Source organism: Cheilinus undulatus, linkage group 1 (assembly GCF_018320785.1).
Source record: "Cheilinus undulatus linkage group 1, ASM1832078v1, whole genome shotgun sequence".
Taxonomy (NCBI): domain Eukaryota; kingdom Metazoa; phylum Chordata; class Actinopteri; order Labriformes; family Labridae; genus Cheilinus; species Cheilinus undulatus.
Genome location: NC_054865.1, coordinates 49,645,554 through 49,669,184, shown reverse-complemented (window position 1 = coordinate 49,669,184; position 23,631 = coordinate 49,645,554). Strand labels below are relative to the sequence as shown.

At 39.7% G+C, this 23,631-nt stretch overlaps 1 protein-coding gene across 6 annotated transcripts in view; it reads left to right on the top strand.

Annotated features, from left to right (window-relative positions):
- The window catches only part of LOC121507429 (C-myc promoter-binding protein-like), a 114,666-nt gene that overhangs the window by 27,086 nt on the left and 63,949 nt on the right, over positions 1-23,631 (top strand). For all 6 annotated transcript variants that reach the window (XM_041783763.1, XM_041783796.1, XM_041783779.1 and 3 more), the window contains 7 exons: positions 768-1,098; positions 6,541-6,787; positions 10,378-10,447; positions 15,365-15,534; positions 21,964-22,256; positions 22,575-22,641; positions 22,878-22,936. In XM_041783763.1, the coding sequence (XP_041639697.1) occupies positions 788-1,098; positions 6,541-6,787; positions 10,378-10,447; positions 15,365-15,534; positions 21,964-22,256; positions 22,575-22,641; positions 22,878-22,936 (1,217 nt within the window). In that variant the 5' untranslated portion in view covers positions 768-787. The remainder of the gene's footprint in view (positions 1-767; positions 1,099-6,540; positions 6,788-10,377; positions 10,448-15,364; positions 15,535-21,963; positions 22,257-22,574; positions 22,642-22,877; positions 22,937-23,631) is intronic.

Genomic DNA, 23,631 nt, shown 5'->3' with positions numbered 1-23,631 from the left:
AAGCTCTCTAAATCATGACAAGTGTCCTGCTTTTGGTCAAAGGTGATATCTCTGAGTTCTGCAGCTCTGACTTGTTTACTCATCCATGTCAGTCTACCCAATAAAGCAGCCTGTGTCTCTTTAGAAATTGAAAATGATGCTGAGCAGTCAGAAAATGACAATGATGCTGAGCAGTCAGGACATGCCCCTCTTTGGACAGATTAAGGAAACTACTCTTTGGCTTTTATGATGAGGCTTAATGGGCTCCATGATATCACAGGGCTTCTCATCAGCAGCTTTTAATGTGAAGCTAGTCTGTAATTGAGGCTGAATGTCAAGTGTGAAGAAACACCTCGCTGCTCCCTTTTTAACATTCTCACTGGAGTCTACGCCTCAGCCTGGCTTAGACATTGATGGTTCAGTTTTTAGAATTAGAGGGGGATTCAGAACCCTGGGAACTAACCATGCTCGCTCCCTTTTTAGATCCACGTGTGTTTGAGTCCTTGAGTGAGGACACTGAACTTTAGCTGATCATGTGAACTAAAATCAATCTGGTCAAAGAGCGTGAGTTTAAACTGTCTATGGATGCCCGGTTCCTAATTGAAGCACCTCTCCTCCTCATGTTGAACCGCTATTTTTCCTTTGCCCTTCCACTGTCCTCCACTGAGTTAGATTTATGACCATCAGGTTTTTTATTTTACTGCCGTAGCAAGGACGCTGAACCGTCTGTACCTGCTACAACAATGAAAATCAATCTCCCTTCTGTCTCTCTTCCTCTCTCTCTGCAGGCAGCCGGTGGGGATGGGAGATGATGGAGGACAAAGGCCCTCGTGTAGCCGACTACTTTGTGGTGGCCGGTCTGACGGACCCGTCCAAGCCGTTGGACCAGGAGATCCACTTTGATGATGCCTGCCACAAGACGGCAAAGCCCAAGGCGCCAATCACTGATGTGGCCGTGGTGATCCGTTCTATGGGCGAGGAGACGCCGCCAGGGTTCACGTGTATAGAGGAAACGCCAACCGGCCATTCAGCTGATCTAAACAATGGTGGCCTCATGGCACCACAGATCTTCCTGTGCTACAGGCGAGGCCGTGACAAACCACCTCTCACTGACCTGGGGTAAGCACCAGTAGAGTCTTGAACTTCATGTTTGAAGTTTATACAAGCAAAATATGTGTTTTAAAGGAGCCTAGAGTCTTCAGCCATGTGAGCATTGGCTTAAAATCTTTGATACTTGATACTTTCCCAAACGCTGTGTATGAGAGTCATTCTAGATATCTGGCATGTCAGGTTAGCTCTTCACTACATCAACCTTGGTCTTGTACTGCTCTGGCATCCTGACCACAGGTATGCAAGATCCCTTCTGAAGAGAAGTCCTGTTCCAGGGACCGATGTGGACAGGCTGCTTCAAGTGAGCTAAAAAAGTTGAGAACTGGCCATCAACACCTCAGAGCCACTAGCAACGTTCAGCGGTCAATATTTCTTGTGCAGTACTTTCCTCCTAGTACAGCAATGAGAGTCCCTAGGGCTTTGTCCACCCTCTTACATATTAGCTGGCCTGTCAGCTGCAGCGTCAGGAGCATTCCTCTACAGAAGTCTCTCAGTTGTAGGTGTCTATGTACGACTAAAAAAGAGTTTGATATGATATCAGATTTGTATACTTTGGGAGGGGGTTGATTGCAGAAGTTGGGCTGAACAATTTCACCTGAAAATGGTTAACTTTTGTTTCCTCTTGGTGGGTATTTGTAAAGACTTTCTATCATCCAAAACTGGACTAAAATGTTTTTGACTTTTCGTTGACTAAACTAGAACTTATGGGAATAATAATCATGAATGTGTGACTAGACCAAAAGGCATTTTAATCATTAAGACTAAGACTAAGCACTGGTTCCCCTTGAAAATGGAGACTTTATGCACAAACACATTAAGTCCTATGTCCTGCCATTGCTCATTTCCAATACAAAGCCAGTTTAGTTCATTGTTTTCGGTGCTCAGCACCCTGAGCCCAAAAATACTCCTTTTTGTCACCCGCTCTCAGTTGAGAACACTTGAAGTCAACTGTCGCAATCTAGTGACAATAAGTGCTCTGAACTGAGGTTGGACACAGACCTGTACAGTTCCAGTAAATAGCCATGAATGAGTAGGTGGACTGCAATAGTGGTGAACTTCTGAGCTCTGTTTGGGCTGCTTAGCCCTGGTCAACATTTTCTTTAAATTTTCTCTCTTTGGAGTTCAGGATCACTTGGAGTAACAACCCCAGCTCATTTTTGCACCCACACAAAAATGAGTGTCATAGCCATTTTTTTAATATTTATTTTGGGCTTTTTGTGCTTATATTTGATAGTGTAGGACCTTGGATAGAGTTGGAAACAGGGATGAGAGAGTAGGAAGAGACATGCAGGAAAGGGCCACAGGCCAGATTCGAAACCCGGGGTACATGGGGTGCACCTTAAACCACTAGGCCATCTGTGCCCCCTCTTGCCATTTTTAAATGTTTTTTTTTTTCTTTTTTTTTTAATTCATCACTGCTCTGACTTTATGTGAATGCAGAGTGACACTGCCATCATCTAGCCTGACCTGTACTGCAGTGTTTTTATATTGTTTTAATTGATCCTTGTTTGTGGATGTTATTTTCACAAAGGGTCATCTGAATTTTGAACTTCTTTAAAACTAAAAAAACAACAGAATTATCCCGTTTTCAGTGGATTATATATGTATAAACACTGCTGTAGTTACCCTGAGTTTTGTGAAATCTTAGCTTGAATTCAGTGTTCTGTAACTACCTGGCTAATTCTTACCAGAATGTATGCTCTACATTTTCTTGCTGCTGTCAGTGGAGAAAAAAAATCCCCTATTGTAAAAGTCGCCGTGTCACCTCTCTCTGAGATGCTGTGGTGCTCTTGGCTTTAAAAGTGCTCTGCTCTCTCTGAAAAATCCTCCGGTGCAGCAGTTTTCTCCTCAGCAGCTAGCTTTCTGTCCACCTTGCAGCTGTTCCAGCATTGTAATTTCTGCAACAAAAAGTGAGATGCTGTGCAGCAGGAGTTACAGGTGTCGTCCTCAGCAACATCTTCAGAAATATGGGCATCCTATACTGTTTGTTCAGTGCCCTTACACCTCAGGTTGCAGAGACAGCTGGTGACAATGCTAAGGAGGCTCATGTTAGCCTCTGACACTACAGAGCTCAGTGCTTATCAGGCACTGACACAGAGGCTGCTTCGACACTATCAGCAGCTTTGTGTGCTGAAAGCTCAGAGCGGCTGCACTTCTCAGGCACTGCTGGGACTAATGGGAAGCTGACGTGTGTCTGTGCATGTCTGGACATCATTTACATCCAACTTTACTCATTGCTGCATGTCATGATGAGTAGTGAATCATTTCTCTGGATGCAGAGGGAATAATCTTTCACCAGAGTCATGTGTAACTCTGCATTATTACATGTTTTTGTTGGCCAAGCATGAAGAAAGTGCCATATAGATTACATCAACAAAATACCAAGGTTTATAGGGGGTTTGGATTATTCAGATTAAGATCATCTTCACAAACAAGCTCTATTTTCATAATTTCTGACACATAAACACAGTCGGTGAAAGTAAAATGTTTATGGGCGATAAAGGAACCACATGTTCAACTGACCTTAACATAACCACCACTTCTACAGCAGGGTACACACGATAAGATCATTGTGCCTATTTTCAGCCAGGTTCCCTCCTTCCAACCAAAGTCAGCAAAGGCTTGATTGTCCAATTGTTCTAAAAATGATCTTAACAGATATTTCTGTGTGTGAGGTGTGTCAAAATCCACTGACCCCTTCTAGATATCTAACCATAATTCATCCATAAATCTCAGGCTTCAAGATTAGGAACCTGATGGTTCTTAATCCTACCCCTCTCTTGCTATCATTTTGGCCTCATTTAACTCAGAGGACAGGAGAGAAATATGAGAAGCATTTGCACCTCTAATGTTTCACCCAGGAAATCAGAACGCAGAGGTGGTAATCCACCCAAACACTGACACATGCTGTCTCATGATCACTTCAGTCAGCAGACATTCTTACATTTTCTCTGAGGAAAATCACTTCAGCTCTTTCCCTCCTTTTCTCTAAAGATTAAGACCCAGTTTGTAAAGACAGAGACCTGCAGGCTGCAAAATGATTGCCCCAGCTCACTGTCTTTTTTTTTTTTTTAAAGTATGAACACTTTCAAGAAGCTTGCTGTCTTTTTTATTGCTGGGTAACAGCTGAACTGGGGGGGGGGTTAAAACATGTCAGGTTTGTCCTGTCTCTTGATCCTGTCATAAATTCTGTTCCATTCAAGATCTAAAGTACAACATTGTTATTTACTAAACGTGCATAGTTGAGTTTTAGGAAATTTGGGTCGCGATTTTTCATCAAAGATGTTGATGGGTCCTTAGGCCAGACCAGTTGAGAACCACTGATGTTAAGTACTGTTGGCACAGGACTAGATTACCCATGGACCTCTGATGACTTGTGAATTACCCCCTGACATTAGTGTTGTACACAAATTTACAGACATTTCTGAAGAAAAACATAACGGTGCTGCATGGCTGCAGAAATGAAAATGAATTTTTACTTCCAAAGTTTATACAAAAAAAATACAGTGTGCACATCGCCTTCTGCAGGTGACGTTCCCTGTTCTTTTTTTTTTAAGTTTCTCGACTTTTAAGCTAATCATTTTCCAACACCTTAGCAAAAACACGTGTACTTCCACCAGTAGCAAGTAGAGCTGAACGATTTCAGAAAATAATCTAATTGTGATTTTTTTTTAGGTTCCTAATCTTGTGTATTATTCAACAAACATAAGCTGTAGATCATTCTATATTATAACCAAAGCAATATTAGATGAATTAAACTAGGGATGAAAGATTTGAAAAAAATATGGATTTTGGCTTATATAGCAAATTTGATATCCATTGCTATACTGAAGGGATAATATAATTTTTTTTATGATATTCTCATTTTGATTAAGAAAATCATACACAAACAGGAAAAGTAGGATTTTAGTAAACTATTCTGAATAAAAGACACTTGTGTGTTTGCATAATGTGTAGAGCATAAAATCTCTGCTGCAAAAATATTGTATCAAGATGGTATTTTGACACATTTCAGGTTAAAAATATATTGCACTGTCTGTGATTTGAAAATTGCCAAATTGCGATTTAATCTAATTTATAATTAATTGCCCGGCCCTAGTAGCAAGCCGAGGAAAAGAGACATCACTTATTGAAACTTACAGCAGATGTGTATGAATGCCCAACCTTTAATACATAACACTCAGTGTGACTGTGAACCACATGGTTTTATCCTCATACTGTAAGTGCAGTCTCATTATTTATTGGTCATACCTTGTAAAGTGGACAACATAGAAAAGAAAACTAAACTAAAAACTAAAGCGTAAAAGAAATGCACAAATGTGCTGCTGCACAGTAAGTATGAGTTGAGAAGAAAAATGTGAAAACACTGCATAAATATCTCACCTTCTCAAACAAATCCAGGTTTTTATGGAAAGAAATTTAATAGCTAAAGTCGCAAACACAAATGACACAATGACAGACGCTTCTGTCAATTAAAAGAAGAATTTAACCAGCGTGTCTCTGATAATGACTGCATCAACAAAACCGATCTTGTGTAACAGCAGAGAAAGATGTTTGCTGAGTGTTGACCCCGCTGTGAGCAGAGCACAGTCACTACAATGATGAGCACCAACACGAGAATCGGACTGAATAAAATTCCTACTGCTTGCCACTTCAAATTCTTGTCTCTTTTCAGCTCTCATTTACGACCACACACTGCCTGTTGAGCTCCTCTTGAAACAGTAATGGAGGATAAGTGCATAATGGAGGCACAAAGAGGGATGTTTAAATTTACTGCTACTGCTATATACCTCTGAGTACTCGTCCTCTAAATGGTTTCTGTGAGTGTCCTCTTGTGCCTCATCTTAAAGCTGTGCTGGGTTAATATGTGTAGACAACCTATACATTAATCTTCATTCATATAGTGGTATTAGAATTGATGAGTATATCCTAAAATATATTTAAGTTCTGTTCAAACCTCAATGAAATAACCATTAATAGGTTTTCTTTCCATAAAAGCATCCCCAACTTAGAAATAAATACCCAAATATTTGGCAGATAAACCCAAAAATGTAAATAAAACAAGACAATCTGTTGCTTTATTTTGTAAGTTTTCCTTCTTTCTTTTAGCATGTGTCAAAAACTTTTCCAACGAGAGCACCACAAACAACATCAGATTCAGCTTTGCCTCCACATGTTCTTTTACAAGCTCGTATCTCCATTAATCACATCTGTTCTGCTCTGCTGGTTATGAGGTGTAAAGCCAACATTAAGCTTAATCAACTCAATTATGTCAGCAAATGCATTCTGGGATAAATGCCCAGTTTAAGACTTAAACAGAGAGCTCCACCTAATTGGCTCAATGAGATCATTACAGCATATTGTGTTGATTAATCCTGCATCATAATCACTCCATTAGCTACTCGTTGATGCTCTGTTTGGCTGACTGCTGTGTCCCGCCTCTCCTCACAGCGTTCTGTATGAGTGGAAGGAACGACTGAAGCAGGGCTGCCACCTCATCCAGACCACTCCCTCTGGACGTCCAGCCAACATCAGCGGGAATTCCTCCCAGAGAATCTATGTCACGTACCGCCGGGCGCCAGAGAGCCAACCCCACACCGCGCTGGCTCTCACCGACATCTGCATCATCATCCCGAGCAAGGGAGAGACGCCGCCGCACACCTTCTGCAAGGTGGAGAAGAACCTCAACAGCAGCATGGTGAGAGGAACAGGATAGAAAAATGTCTTCTTTTGCTATGTTAAAATGTGAGGGGAATAAAATACCAGGCAAAAACAAAAAGCACAAAACGTGTTAAATACAGAGGGGTGGAGATTAAACAAAACTGAAAGGACTAAAACTACCACCTGGGGATTTTATCTGTGAGCTTGTAGATTAGCAAGAACTCATTTACAAAAATCACAGATCACAGTGACCTCATCTCAGAAATCCAATGAGTTTACTGTCTTGCTCAGGTATAGATTTGTGACAGATTTGATTCATTCTTTAAAAGCTTTCTTGTGCTCACATGATTTTAGGTCATAATGACTATTACCTTATATATCTTTGTTTTTTAGATGCCAAAGATGTCATCAGAGGAGAGAGACAGCTTTGGCATCTAAAATCAAACCAAATGAGAGAAAGGGCCAGTAGCTAAAACAAATCAGAGATACAGAGAACTGAGGTTCTGTTTCTGATTGTATCACAGTTATGCTTTAATTACCTTAGAAAAATAGTGACACCTCTGCACAAACATGCAGGAAGGTTCAGCATTCTGATTGATGCTGAAACGTGCCTCTCTGCCCGCTGTGTGCCTCACTGCTCTGCCCTTGGTCACAGCCTCTATTCTTGCAAATAGTTTAATTTATCAATCATGAAAAATATTTTATTAAATCTCTCCAAGGTCTCATAAAGCTGCACACCGTAATGTTAGTGTCTGTTACAGACAGCATGCAATCTTTCTCAAATTATAGACGTATGCGATTAATTGTGATTAATTCATTTCAAAGCCTATAATGAATACAATTAATACTTTTAATTAACTGACAGCACTGGTAATAATTTAATTACTGAGTCAGAATTGGCTGATCTAAAGTTTAAAGACAGTTCCCATAAGTGTGATCACATTCACAAGAATGGCCCAGACATATGGATGGATAAACTGAAAAGATAATGGTTGTAAAGGCTTATGAATCAAGGGAAAGGAGGAAATCAGAAACATAATTTTACCCATAAATTAGGTGCCTTTAATAGAGCTCAGATTTATGAAGTATGATAAGTAAAGATATGTCTCTGGAGACGCCATCCTGCAATAATTCAACAATCGTATGAAAAACGCAAAACAACAAACAGGGAGACCAGCATAAGTGTTCAAAAGTTTAATCTGGATTAGGATAATTCTGGTTTTTAGATCCTTTTTTGTTATCCGTGATCATCATCTCCATCCTGTGCCAGTAAAGCTAAAAGTTGACTCCCTATAGCCTGATACCCTTGACTATGTGTTTAGCTACTTTCTTAACCATTTGTTTTACACCAAAAAAAAAAAATCACATAAGCACACTGCAAAAATGGTTGATATGTCAGATTTCTCTGCAGTGATGGAATAGGTGATGGTTGCATTTGTCTGTGAATTTTTTTTAACAAGAATAAGCACTCCAGAGCGTGTTATCAGTGAAACCATGAATCTAATGAAACTTGCATTGCATGAAGGAAAGCCTCCTCTGATAAAATAGAGTTTTAACTACCATAATTTGTCAATCTGAGTAATGTAGGAGCTATGATTTTTTTAAAATATAGGCTATATCAGCATAGCTCCAGGTGTGTATTTTATATGCAGCTCCTGGTTCATAGAGATTTATTACAATTTTTGCAAATGTAACACAAAGTGTTTCAGGTGATTCATCACCTCTGTTTTCATGTTAAAAGGTTAAGCTACTAATTGAATTGATAAGGATATTTTTTGTTCTGCTGCATTTAGCTTATAAATACACTAATTGGCTTTTATCTTCATGCTTTAGAGCAGATGATTAAGGATTAAAAACTGAACTTGTATGTTGATGTATTACCTTGTTGGCTTTACTTCTCAGTAATATTTATGTCTTCTTCATCTATTAATTCACTTTGACTTTGTCACACTCAATTAAACATGGTTTATTGCAGAGCAGCGCAGCAAAGGCCAGACCTGGTAATGAGGATCAGTTTTGGGCTTCAGGCAACAGACTGTCCGAGTTATTTGTACTGAATGTTACTGATAACTGCTTTTTCTGATAACTGCTGGTTTGTCTTACACAAACTTTTGTTGTGTTTTTCATTTTTATTTGTACAAAATGTTGTAAACTTTTGTTTTTTTTTCAGGTTTTACATTTAAATAACCTAAACTTTAAAGTTCTCATTGTGTAAAACCACCAAAGGAAACATGGCATTAAAGTTAGTTGGTGTTAAAATCCAAGTTGCCTTTTTATGTGACTCGCCAACATTATTTTACCTGATAGATATGTAAATCTTTAAGTATCTCACAATTCAATTTGACTTAGATTTGATTTTCGATTCAAAATGATTCCCAATTTGTAACTCATTCCCTACCTCTTATTAAAATGTGATCATTTCAGCATCTGCTTTATTTTGCTGTGCATGAATGGGCTGTACATTATTTTTTGACATTAAAAAGCTTTAAAAATGTACTCAAGATAATGCTTTGTGGCATATGTGTTGCATTTTTATCAGCTAATAACAAAGAAAACAGTAATTTGTGCTCAAATTGCAAAATATTTTAAAATGAATACTTTTTTTAGTTTAAACAGGAAACTTCTTATCATCAAATGTCAGTGGAAATAAAACAATCATGCAAAACTTGAAGCTGATATAGAGTTGATTAATCAGTGTGGTTCAGTTAAATCGACCTACAACCCTGTAATAATGATAGCCAGATAAGAGAGCAGTTAATGGCAGCATTTCAACCAGGACCTGGACAACATTTAATTATTTTAGGAAAGAACTGCACTGAAAGCTTTCCTTGGTAAAAAAAAATTAAAAATATTTTGTCTCACCAGCCACTGTGGCTAGTAGTTTTCCAAAGTTACAAGCCACTCTGGCTTTTTACCAGCCACAACTTTCTGGTTAAGATTAACTTTATAGGTAATTAAGGTTGACTATGGCGTGCTAAAATTTATACGAACTAGATCTTCAATCCTTTTAAATGTAAATGAACATTAGACCTCAAACTTTAAAGTATTTCTTCTCATCCACTTGGAGAAAAAAACAAGTTGACCAATGAAGTTTAATGGTCTAATATAAAGTGGTCACAAATCTAGCATTTTGCATTTGTTTTGGGGAAAACTGACCCCTTTATGTGCAAAATAGCTTCTTATCTACCACAACAGTGTTCACAAACACAAGCACCGAGCTCAGTTAGAATGAAGCATAGGATGTGTCACCAAAACATTCAGTCTGATAAAGAGGGTAGTGGGAGTCACCGCTGCCACTGCTGAAATCCACCTGCATTTGGCTGGTTTGCGGGCCTTAATGTCAAGCCCTGGTTGTTTCAGTGATGGTGATGTTGTTTATTCATAAAGGGGCAAGTTGTGAAACAAGCAAGCAAACAAAAAACTGACAAATATATAAAGATTTGAGGTTTATTTCATCCATTTCTTCTGTATTTCCGTCTTTGAAAAGTAGTACTTGTTTAAATTTAATGGAGCTCAGAATCATGGATGCTGTTTCTTTCCAGCTCCAAGGTTATCTGTGTAATCCTAACATGTGGGTCTGTATAATCCTAACATGCAGCCTTTTCCTCTTTCTGATCATGTTTTCAGTGGGGCTCCTCTGTCTACCTGTGTTATAAGAAGTCTGTGGCCAAAACCAACACAATTGCCTACAAAGCAGGTAAGCCTTCCTAATCCTCAAACTACCGGTGCACAAAGATCTGAATGCTGATGTGAACTTCCTGCTGCTGGATAAGAATGAGATATCCTATAACCATGATGTAAATACTCTGCCTGTGTAGGTTTTCTTTAAACCTTGGATTTTTGTTTGACTTAATTCAAATCTTCAGAAAAGGATGATAATTTGGCATGCATGGATATGGGAGCTAAATATATTTAACCATCATTAGTCTAGTTTTTTTTTTGTACTTGCTGTCAAATACAAGCCCCAGTTCCAAAAACATTGTGACACTGAGTAAATTGTGAATAAAAACATAACACGGTGATTGCAAATATTTTCAGTCTATATCCAACAGAATATTAAAAAAGCATGATATTTAAAGCTCAAATTCATTAAGTTTTCTTTTTTTTTTTTTTTTTTGAGGATATACTTGCAACATGTTCCAAAAAAGTTGAGGCAGAGGCCAGACAAGACTGGGAAAGTTGTAGAATGTTCAAAAAACACTTGGAACATTCCAAATATAAGTTTGTTGATTGGTAACAAGTGATAGTACCATGACTGGGTATGAAAGTAGCACAAAGTAGCAGAACAACCCTCAATGAGGAACTCAGAGAATTTAGAGATTTCACAGTCACAGTCAATATCATCTAAAGACTCTGAGAAATTTCTGCACATGAGGGGCAAGGCCTGACCTTTGACCCTTCAGGCAGTGCTGCATTAAAAAACCATCATCGTTCTGTGATGGATAGTACAACAAGGCCTCAGGAATACTTAAGAGGCGTTAAGGATGTGTGAGTAATGTCAACACAAGAAATGATGTTTCAAGACAGGACTTAGTGAATATGTGCTGTAGGGAGCGTTAGCCATCATGTGTTATGTTCAGTCAAGTCGTGTTAGTCAAGCTTTCTGATAAATGACACAACTATTGGGAATCAATCTTCTGACCTATTTTACTTTATTGAAAAAAAAACGGTGACAGCAAAGTTGTGAAAATCAGACCAAAACAGCACCTCACAGACAAACATGTGAAGGACAAGGCCACAGTAAGTAGGCCAAAAGCCTATTTAGCTCAGCTTTTGTGGTTACCTGTTGCTGAAAATCAAGCTTTGGCTACTTGGTGGGTTTTGGCATCATGCAGTTATCCTGGGCCTCACTGTGGCTCCGAGGGTCTTAACCAGCTTTGTGTTAGTGTGCTGCCTTTTCAGGTGTTTGGAAAGATTTGATGATTTGATGTTCACTGTAGTGGAAAGTTGTTCTAGGCCTGGGCACAGTTTACACTTCACCATCACATTCTTGTGCTTTTGTTAAACAAATCCAAGGTAATGTTCATATCTCCACACATCCAAACATGCCCTTATTTGAACCACTTTGCCATTTTTCTCTCCCTTCTCTACTGACTCAAGCTAAAATGTCATTCACTTGCTTCAGCGAGTATTGCGTGACCCTGTAGTAAAAGGGAGGCTTGTATTGTTTACTCTGTGCTCTGGAAGTTTGAGTCCAAGTGTTTTTGAAAATAATGTCTGACTCGTCCTCCAGGCTAAAGAGGAAAAGGGTCGTCCAGATTGGTATAAACACAGCTCTAAATCCAGTATCTGTGATGGTAGTGGGTTGTATTTGTGCCCATGGCATGGGTCTTGCTCAAGCCTCTACGCTGGATACTGATAGTGCACAGACCAGGATTTGAACCCCCTCTACTGCATTGCAGTCATCAGTGCAAACCACTCAGCTATCTAACCACCAGGTACATACAGGTTATAGAAAACACATTCATGCAAAGACACATTTTGCATGAGTTACAACAGCATGGCTTCACAGTGTAAGAGGACAGGGACTAGACTGGCCTGCATGCGGTCCAGACTGATATTAAACAGCAGGTTTAATATCAGGTCAAACTTTTTGCATGTCACTGTAATCTGTTTTTGTTCATCCTTTGCACAGCGTCCCGGCTTTTTTGGAACTGGGGTTTGTATAATAACATTGCTGCTAATGCCTGGTTTTCTGTTGCCTGCAGCTGTGTGTGTGTAGTGTCTTTAGAGAGAGATTCTTGTGTAGAGTAACCTGGCTCCATGAAGACTCTCTCCCTCAGCTGTTCATGCCAGCTCAGACTTGTTGAGTCATGTTGATGCTTCAGAAGTAGAGCGATGAGATAAGCCTCTGCACGCCAATATTCTTATTCTTTACAAGGTTTAAATGATCGCCAATATATTTAATGGTAATGTCAGTGATAATGCAATCATTTCCCATGAAATCCATGCAGCTTTTCAACACATTGACAGCAGACTGTCACTTTGTGATAACACTGTTGGCTCAGTGCTGCTGTGTTTGGCTCGGCCTCGGCCTGGCTGGCTAGTTTTTTGTTGAACATGTCTTGAATATGCAGCAGACTGTGAATGCAGAGATCCTATCTGTTTCTCACTAATGTTTTGCATGAGTCAGCCCACAGACTTGAAGTTTATTTTCAACATTTCACGCCAGGAGGATTCCAGCACGCTTCGAGCTCTCAGTTTTGGAAACAGTCATGTTTTGCAACATCTGACTTTATTTATACAGTCATGCAACAGCTTGATCCAGAGTGAGCAAGCTGGGGTTGTTTTGTTGTGGATATATAGTTCTCATTTTTTGAAAAAATATGATAAGTATGCACATTTAGCTGCAGACTGACATATTTTCTAGTGTGCACAGTAACTTTGAGGAGGAGGAAGTGGCAAACAACATCAAATTATAATTTCTAGTTTCATTCATTTTCATAAATGAAATCAAATTTCTGATGTAAAAGTGTTAAATCAAAGGACTTAAGTACACACTATGTGAGAGGAGATGTTTATAGCTTATATTCCAAGAGAAATGTCATCAACCAGGAGGTTTGTTGAGCCTGTTAACCTTTTTCAGAGCTGGACACACATTTATTAATCTTCTTAAACATTTTTAATGTGGGTGCTAATGAGGAAATCTATCAGAGCCTTTTACTTTTGTTTAACTCAGTTTCAGACCGCTAGGCTATCTGTGCGCCCCCAATTTTGTGCAATCTTCACACTGAAATGTCTGAATTTCAGCCTGACGCTGCAGTCAAATAAAATACAATTTTATTCTCATTTATCTGCACTCAGTACCCCACCATGACAAAGTGAAAACAGAATTTTAGAAATGTTTGCAAATGTATTAAAAATTAAAAAATCGTTGGCATAAGAATTCAGAGCATTTGCAACAACACTTGAAATTCAGCTCAGGTTCCTCCCATTTCTCTTGATCTTTGCTGAGATGTTTCTACACTTGACTGGAGTTCACCTGTGGTAAATTAAATTAGTTGGACACGTCTTCTACACCTCTCTAGAGAAGGCCCTACAGCTGACGATGCATATCAGAGCAAAAACCAAGCCATGGGGTCAAAGGATCTAGCTGCAGAGCTCAGAGACAGGATTGTTGCAAGGCACAGATCTGGTGAAGGCCACAAAAACACTTCTGCCACCCTGAAGGTTCCCAAGAGCACAGTGGCCTCCACAATTCTCAAATGGAAGATGCTTGGCACATGCAGGACTCTTCCAAGAGCTGCTCGCCAGACCAAAGTAAGCAATCAGAGAAGAAGGGCCTTAGTAAGAGAGGTGACCAAGAACCTGATGGTCACTCTGACTGAGCTCTAGAGATCCTGTGTGGAGATGGGACAAAGTTCCAGAAAGACAGCCATCACTGCAGCTCTCCATTAATCTGGGCTTCATGGCCGAATGGCTAGATGGAAGCTTCTCCTCAGTGCAAAACACATGAAAACCCTCTGGAGTTTGAAGATAACTCCATGTGAAATTCTGCCTTCACTCTGTCATGATGGGGTACTGAGTGTAGATTAATGAGAGTAAATATGTTTTTTAATGTCCGGCTGCAACATAACAAAATTGAAAAACGTGAAGGAGGTCTGAATACTTTCTGAACGCACTATATGTATTTAGAGTTGAATATGTCTAACAGTTTCAAATTTAGACAAATATTTTATTTTAATCGTTGTAATGGTCTGCTTTTCTGTGGAAGCTGCCATTCTGTTGAAGTATCTCATTCATGTTTTGTGCTAATCATTATTGATGGACCAGGAGCTTGATGGACAATTTCAGACAAGTCCAGTAGAGAGATGCAGCTCCACTTCACTGCTTACCCCCCCCCACCAAAACTGCGCTCTGTTAAGTGTAGGTACTTAAAAGGAAGCTTAAGTTTTTGTTTCATGTCACATTGTTTTAAAGGATTTATCACTATTGGGAGACAGGACTAATGGCTCCCCATTAGGTCTGGGCTCCCTGAGTGCTTTTCTAGTTGTTCATATTTTGGGTATTGAGGCCAGTTTGATGCCATGTACCCTTAAAAGTTCTGATTCTAAAGAAGAATAAGAAGAAAATATACTTTTTAATACATGAGGAGAATTTCAGTTTCTACAATCTTTTCTTCAACACAACTCAAATGAAAAAAGATGAAAAAGATTAACTGTAGAAGTGTCTTCGCTAAGTTTCACTGTTTACCTTTTGCAATCTGTTTTCTAGGTGATGTTTTTGTGTCGTTTGTATGTGTAATCAGTGCTTGCAGACTGCAGTTGTAAAAGCCAGTGAAATGCTGCAGAACAGAGTAAGAGATTGGTCTGAATAAAATCACTACCTCATTGTTTCTTTGTTGTTTCCACTGACTGTGACGAAAGGCCCGAAGGCCTGATTACTCTGCACTGATTGCTTATTACAAAGCCAGGCGTTTACAGTGAATCCCTGGTTCCATGAAGTTACGCTATCACTGTGATTATAATAAATGTAACTTGTTTCGTTCAATTTTAAACTTCTTGTAAAGGCGGGTTTGCAGCTAAATTGGCTGTTAATTGATAATCGCATGGGAGAGGTAGCAACAAGCTGTTCTTTAAAACGAGTTTGTTTTGTTTTTCTTATCCACTCGCAGGTTTATTCAGCAGATATCCAGAGGAGGATTATGAGTCATTCCCCCTGCCTGAGTCGGTCCCTCTCTTCTGCCTTCCCATGGGAGCAACAATTGAGTGCTGGCCAGCAAACACCAAATACTCCCTCCCTGTTTTTTCCACCTTCGTTCTCACCGGAGCCTCAGGAGAGAAGGTAATAAAAAGAGAGAGACTCTTCTTCTCTACGCTCTTTCTCCCTCTGAGCCACTATAGAGGCAAACATCACAGTAGGGATCAGTGTGTCAATGACTGTTGGACCTCAACAACAGATTATAACTGCCATCCACACAGCTGACACTACCGCATACTAACACGGCAGAGTGAGGCATGAGAAAACCACACTGCCCTACATGTCAGCTGGGGAACTGGGTCAGAACGCATGTTCCTTTTGTCAGTTTACTTGACATCTACTGTTTGTTTTTTTTTTTAGGTCGGGCCCCTCACATACAACTGGAGAATGTAGTAAATACATGAACTGTGTTTAAATTAATGTACCCTAGTTCCAAAAAAGTTGGGACACTGTAAAATGTGAATGAAAATGCAATACAATTATTTGCATTGTCATTTCTAACTTATATTCAACTATTCAGAGCACAAGAAAAACGATATTTAATGTTTGAACTGATTAACTTTATTGTTGAATTCGAAATGCACACAAATTCTGAATTTGGTGCATATATCGTGTTCCAAAAAATTGGGACGGGGCAAGAAAAGACTAGGAAAGTTTTGGAATGTGCAAAAACACCGGGACAATTCCACTAATAAGTAGGTCAATTTGTAACAGTATGGTTTTTTTATACCATGATTGGGTATAAAAATAGCACTCTTGAAAGGAGTCAAGGCTCCACCATGAAGCCAAGCCATGGATCAATGACCTCCAGAAGCCCTGTCCACATCTCTGGGCCTGAGCTCGTTTGAGATGGACTGACCTAAAGTGGAAAAGTGTTTTGTAGTTTGACAAGTCCAAGTCATTTCAGAAATAATGTCAGTTGAATTCTCAGGGGTAAAACAAAAGAGGACAATCCAGATTGTTATTAACATTCAAAAGCCAGTATCTGGGATGGTGTGGGTGTGAATTAATGCTCATTGCTTGGGTACCCTGCACATCTGTGAAGGCAGCATCAATACTGTGAGGTACAGCAGTGCCTAACAAATTTATTAGACCACCTGTCATATTTGTCTCCAAGACCATCCAGCATCATGAAGTGCTTTAATGCAGACTCTTTCATTTTCGGTGAGCTCTCCACGTTTTACCATTTTGAGATTTTTGAATTTTTTTTTTTTTTTTTTTTTAAAGATTTATTTTCTGGCCTTTTCATGCCTTTGTTAGATAGAGGAGGACAGTGGATAGACTTGGAAACAGGGAAGAGAGTGGGGAGAGACATGTGGGAAATGGTGCCACAGGCCGGACTTGAACCTGGGCTGCCCGCGTACATGGTGCGCGCCTTAACCACTCGACTACCAGCGCGCCCCACGATGATTTACCATTTTGAACAGGAATGAGGGATTTCAAACTGAATTCACCCAAATTTGAGCCGGCTCACTGGGCTTCTCTGAGAAGGCAGAAATCAATCAAGCATAACATTCAACCACTAAAACTAATTTTTCTGTTCGGGAATGCAAGTGAATAACTCTGATTTGACATATTAATCAAGAAATATCAATGTGCTTTACTGTTTTTTAAGGTTTTTTTTGTGAATCAGTAAATTTGAAAATTCATGGGTAAAAATAATAATGATATTTTAGCATTAAAAATACTATTTGGGTTAAAGAGCTTCTACATATTGGTGTATTAACCATTGCAGAAACATAAAAAATGATTTTGGTCATTAACAATGCTGTTAATTTAGGGCAGCTGTGACATAAACCTTACTTTGGTTAGAGTTAGGGTGGTCTAATAAATTTGTTAAGCACTGTACATAGAGGTTTTGGAGCAGCATATGCTTCCATCCAGACAAAGTCTTTTTCAGGGTGTCCCTGCTTATTTCAGTGAGGCAATGCTAATACACATTCTGCAGAGTTACAACAGCATGGCTTCACAGTAAAAGTTGGCAGGGACTAGACTGGCCTGCATGCAGTCCAGACCTGTCTCCTGTTTAAAGTGTATGGCTCCTTATGAAACACAAAATACGACAGAAACCCTCCTGTTGAGATGAACATCAAGTAAGAATGGGGAAGAGTTCCACTTTTAATGCTTCAGCACAGAGTGTTGTTATTAGAAGAGGTGATGGAACTTTCTGGGAAACATTTTCCTGTCCCAGTTGCTCAGTTTTCTTCCATGTTTTCTTCACATTGTGGTTTGCTGAACGTGACATTGCTCATACTGGACACAAACTTAATGCTAACTTGTTTTTTACTACAAAAGAAAAATGCAAACATGACCAAAATCCCTCTGGTATGTGTACTTTCATGCAGTGTGGAAAAGCATAATTTCAGCTGAAAACACCAAACAAACAGAGACACGCACATTCTTGGTCTCCAGATCTAAACACGAGCCCCTCCCTGCCCTGTTGGTCCATGGGTTTGGAAAGCGGTCCGGTTGGGATGACTCTCATGTTGACACATATTAGTGAATTATGTGGTGAAACACAATCGGGATTGAAAACAAATAACATCCAAAGCCTGCTGATGTTTAGATGGCAGCGGTTCTGCTGAACAAGGCCAGTTAGAGGTCAGCAGTGATGGCCGGTGCCAAACCCTTCACGCTCTGCTGCTGCTGAGTCAAGTTTGTGTGTGGATTCTGTGTGAGTGTAGGTTTTTTCAGACCACTTTTACAGGCTTCTGTGGAGCAGGCAGAAGATGTTTGGTGAGGACAGTGTTTGTGTCAACTGGAATTTTACTGGCCAAGGTCAGAGAACACTGAATTAGACTTTACACCGCTTTCCACATTATTAAGCAAATGGCATTTTTCTCTTATTTTCCAAAATATTTATGCAAATGACAGTCAGAGTATTTTTCAAGTCATCAGCCATTGGAGCATAATTCAAATGTTTTTGAACAAACTTCATAATGACAAGCATTATTAAAAAAAAAAAAACAAACTCAAAATGCACTTTTCCACATTATTAAGCAGGCCACAGGTTTCAAGCAATATGGGAAAGAAGAAGGATCTCTCTGCTGCCGAAAAGTGTCAAATAGTGTAATGCCTTGGACAAGGAATGAAAACATTAGATATCTCACAAAAAATTAATTGTGATCAACGTACTGTGAAAAAATTTGTGGCTGATTCAGAGCACAGATGGGTTGGTGCAGATAAAGGCATAATGAGGAAGGTTTCTGCCAGACAAATTCATCAGATTAAGAGAGCAGCTGCTAAAATGCCATTAGAAGGCAGCAAACAGGTATTTGAAGCTGCTGGTGCATCTGGAGTCCCACCAACCTCAAGGTGTAGGATCCTCCAGAGGCTTGCAGTCGTGTATAAACCTACTATTCGGACGCTCTATCCAATGCTCACAAGCAGAAATGGTTGCAGTGGGCCCAGAAACACATGAAGACTCATTTTCAAACAGTCTTGTTGACTGATGAGTGCTGTGCAACCCTGGATGGTCCATATGGAGGAGTAGTGGATGGTTGGTGGATGGCCACCATGTCCCAATAAGGCTGTGACGTCAACAAGGAGGTGGCAGAGTCGTGTTTTGGGCCAGATTCATGGGGAGAGAGCTGGTAGGCCCCTTTAGGGTCCCTGAAGGTATAGAAATGACCTCAGCAAAGTATATGGAGTTTCTGACTGACCACTTTCTTCCATGGTAAAAAAGCAAAATTTTCTTCATGCATGACAATGCACCATCTCATGCTGCAAAGAATCCCTCTGTGTCATTGGCTGCTATGGGCATAAAAGGAGAGAAACTCATGGTGTGGCCCCATTCTCCCCTGACCTCAACCCTATTGAGAACCTTTGGAGTATCCTCAAGCTAAAGATCTATGAGGGTGGGAGGCAGTTCACATCAAAACTGCCATTCTGGGAGGCTCTTCTGGCATCCTGCAAAGAAATTCATGCGAAAACTCTCCAAAAACTCACATGTCAATGGATGCAAGAATTGTGAAGTTGAAATCATAGAAGGGCTTCTATGTTAACATGTAACTTGGCCTGTTAAGATGTTTTTGATTGAAATAGCTTTTGGTTTCAGTAAATATGACCTCCTTATGCTGTAAATACAACAATGACCATTTTCAGTTCTTTACAACCAAAAAAAATGTTTTAAAACTCTGTTGCTCTTAACAATGTGGAAAAGTGCATTTTGGGGTTTTTATTTAAAAAAGAAAATAATGGTTGTCATTATGAAGTTTGTTCAGAAACATTTGAATTATGCTCTAATGGCTGATGAGTTGAAAAATACTCTGACTGTCATTTGCATAAATATTTTGGAAAATAAGAGAAAAATGTCATTTGCATAATAATGTGGAAAGCAGTGTAGTCATCTGCAGACTCCAGATTTAACCATTGATGCATGTTTTTTCTCTTACACACATAAGCTCTACACATAAGCTCCAGCTTATTACAATGATTCTCATAATCATAAAACACTCATATCTGAATTATAGACTGTATAAAACTCAGCTTTGTCTTTGACATCATCTGAAGAGATGTTTGAAACCCAAAAATGGTAGTCTCAATATTTCAGGGTTTCTTCGGATCTTTAAAAAGTCTTAAATTAAATGTTTAAAATGTGAGGTAGTGATAATTTAACTGGGACATGACTGAATCCAAAACAACTATACTTTGTTTTAGGCCTTTATGTTATGTTTGAATTCTTTTTTAGATTTTCTTGTTCACTGACAATTCACAGCATTTAGTGTTTTTTTCAGCAGCATTTATATCAAAGTACTGTGAAAGCATTTACAAGTGATAAGAAGAATCCAGGTTAGAGGCATTTCTCTATTTTTTATGTTTGGGTATTTAAGGTACTTTGTTAAAGTAGTGTCATTTGCCTCAAGAGATTTCAGAGAATGTTGCCCTGTCCAACAGGATGCACTTTGAGAAGTTAGCCTATACAGCATAGCAAATGTGTATAGTTTCTCAATGTACTTTGATGAGTTTAAGGAAAAAAATGGGCCAAAAACGATTTTGACTCAACTGTGCTCTATATCAAAAATTTTACAGCTTTTTTTCACCAAGAAAGCCTCTGTTTGGCACTATTTTGCAGTGCGAGCTTGGGCTATGTGCTCTTCTGCTTCTGTGTATCTGAACAGCTGTTCCGGTCTGTGGACTTGGTAAGAGAAAACAATATGTAAATCTAAAACTAGTCATTTCAGCTCAGTTTTACACTTCCACAGCTGACACAGTGTTTACATGAAGTAAACATACCATGGCAACAAACTTGTCTAATCAGCCATAAGGAAATTAAGTGACAGCCATGAACTTACTTTGATGACAAATATCCATTCAGCCCTTCTAGTCGGGGTCGATTTCTCCAATTTATCTTCAGAAAGTTAAAGCAGGTTGGTGAAACACCAACATTCAGTTAGACAGGGAACCCTGGATAGAGAGTGATGCAGGCTGCAGGCGTCTGTGAGCTGCTATCCACAATCAGAAATGTCTTGAAGAAATGTTTTAACTAAGTCTCACTCATGACTAAAGTAGGTCTCATTGACATTGTAGGACTCACAGTTCACACACCTGTACTAGCAGATAAAACAGGATCTCTCCTGATTAACCTGTCTCCACTGAAGTTTTTTCTACCCTCTTTCTCTCTGCTGAGTCTCCATCTTAATTCCTCTGTGACTCATGTCATGGCATGTCATCACCACTTGAGTCAAATTGCTCATATTAGTTTTGTTTTAGCTAAGTTACTTTTTGTTTCTTTTGACAAAGCCCACAGACCTAAACAGCTGTTCAGATAAGCTGAGGTGGAAGAGCACATAACCAGTAGCTGAAGTTCATATTGCAAAACAGTGCACAGAGGCTCTCTGGGTGAAATTGAGATGCTTCAAAAATGTTTGATATAGCGTGCAACTGAGTCAACATACCTGTCTGCAACTTTGTACAGCCTAGCTTCCCCTAGCGCATCCTGTTTGCAGGGGCAAACTCTTGTCATTTTTAACAATAACTTCCAGGAGAAACAGTCATCAGATGAACTTGCCAGCTAATAATGAAAAGAAGCGGACAGTTTAGAAACCTCTCTGTAGGCTCTAAATTACCCCTACACTCTTGAATAATGAGAAAATCAATAAGTAGAGAAATAACAGAGAAACAGAGCACTTTGTTTAACTGTTGTTGAACATCAATACCAGAGTGCCAACTGGGGCCAAACAAACAAACAGCCAGCTGGACCAGCGTCAGCGCTGGGACAAATAAACCCCTCTGCTTACTGAAAATATGAGTTTCATCATTCACACACAGATCAAAGCTAACTGGCTTATCTGTTGGCTGACAGTGCTGCCTGTATGGCTCAGTTTTTAACTTTTCCCAAAAGACACAGATGTTACCCAAGTCTTTGTTTGCTGATGACTGAACTCCGGACGGACCTCTTGATACACAGGCAAGAGTAATTTGTTGTTTCGCTGGGCTCTTCTGAGATTTTTGGCCTGCAAGCCAGCGTTTGTGCTATGGTTGACGTGACACATCATCTGTCTTTTGTTTCAGGTGTATGGTGCTGCCATTCAGTTCTATGAGCCTTACCCACAGGAGTGTCTGACTGATCAGCAGTGTGCCCAGCTGGGTCTCCTGAGCCCGGATCCAAACAAACCATCAGCCTCCAAAACCACACCATCATCCAATAACAACACCACTAACAGCCCCACTATTCCGCGCTCCGTTTACACCAATAAGTGCATCTGTTTGCTCTCCCATTGGCCCTTCTTTGACGCTTTCCGCAAGTTTCTCACATTCCTCTACCGCTACTCCATCTCAGGCCCTCACGCCCAGCCTATTGAGAAGTGAGTTCTCTCGTTTAATGTTCATTTTATTCACCTTCCTTGTCTTTAAATTGTGCTAATTTTGAAGGAGGGACTGTAATGCTTGATGTATTATTGTGATCATTTAAGTGCTTTTAATTTGTGAACAAAAACATTTTAGTCATCATTTCATGGTTGTTTCCCGTAGCTGTTTTTGATCAGATCTTACCAAAGGGTCTGGAACTCTAATGCTTCTCTGCTGCTAACTCTCACTTTTGTGCAAGGCATACTTTGACAGATTTTCAGCAGCCAACTGCTGTTATTTTTGGCCTCACATCCCCTCATTCTTCTTCTTCTCAGGCACATCTCTCATTTTATGCACAAAGTTCCCTTCCCTTCCTCCCAGCGGCCTCGCATCCTGGTTCAGGTACGTTTAGTTTTGAAGCGTAAAGCATTCCCTGTGGTGTTTTCTGCATATGGTTCATGTTAGAAATGGGTAATTAGCATTTTTTTGCAGACTGTAGTGTTGTTTTCTGAAGTTCATGAGGATTGCCTCGAGCTGCAGTAGTTTGAGTGCTCCACTATGGATGAATATTTAAATTCTTTGGTGAAGGCATTTTGTGCTTGGTTGGTTTTTTTCTCAATTTTACACCTTTTCTGCAGCTTTCCCCTCATGATAGCTTGATGCTGAGCCAACCGGTGTCTTCTCCTCTACCGCTCAGGTGAGAACAGCTACACATGAGCTTTCCTGGAGATATGTAATACTAAGTACGTTTTACATGCATTTGGAAAAATATTGGTTGGTACAAGCCTAAAACTGGGTCACACCCTTCAGTTGTTGGGGCAAATTTGGCCTGCTAACTAAAATCATTATTAAACACTTATGGATAGTTCATGCAAGGTCTCTTGTTAAGAAAACCTTTGTGTGGGGTTATTTTATATAGAGTTGAAAACTTTTAAATTTGATGCTAACTTTTGACATCCATGTATCACCTTTTGTTTGTGTGGGTTCTGGGGGTCCTCAGCTCCACTATGATACAGGTAAAGGGGCTCATAGGAATAAAGGTTGGGGACCCCTGCCTTATAGGGTTTTGTGGGGTTGGAGACGAGCCCAGATGAGATTGTTGAAGACACAGAATAGACCAGTGACGGGTCACAAGTCATTCACTGCATCAGCGCAAAGAGACAAACAAAATTTAAGCTCATCTTTTCCATTCACACTCTGTGGCAATTTTAGATTCATTCAGTAGGTCAGAGGAAATAGAATTGCATGAAGAAAAATACCCAGACAGAGACAACTGCACACTTCTCACATAAAGATAATGCCATAACAAAGTCAAGATGACAGCAAATGTTGAATGTTTATAGAATATTTAAGAAGTCAAGTTGTGTTCAAGTATCAGAAAAGCTAATTCAT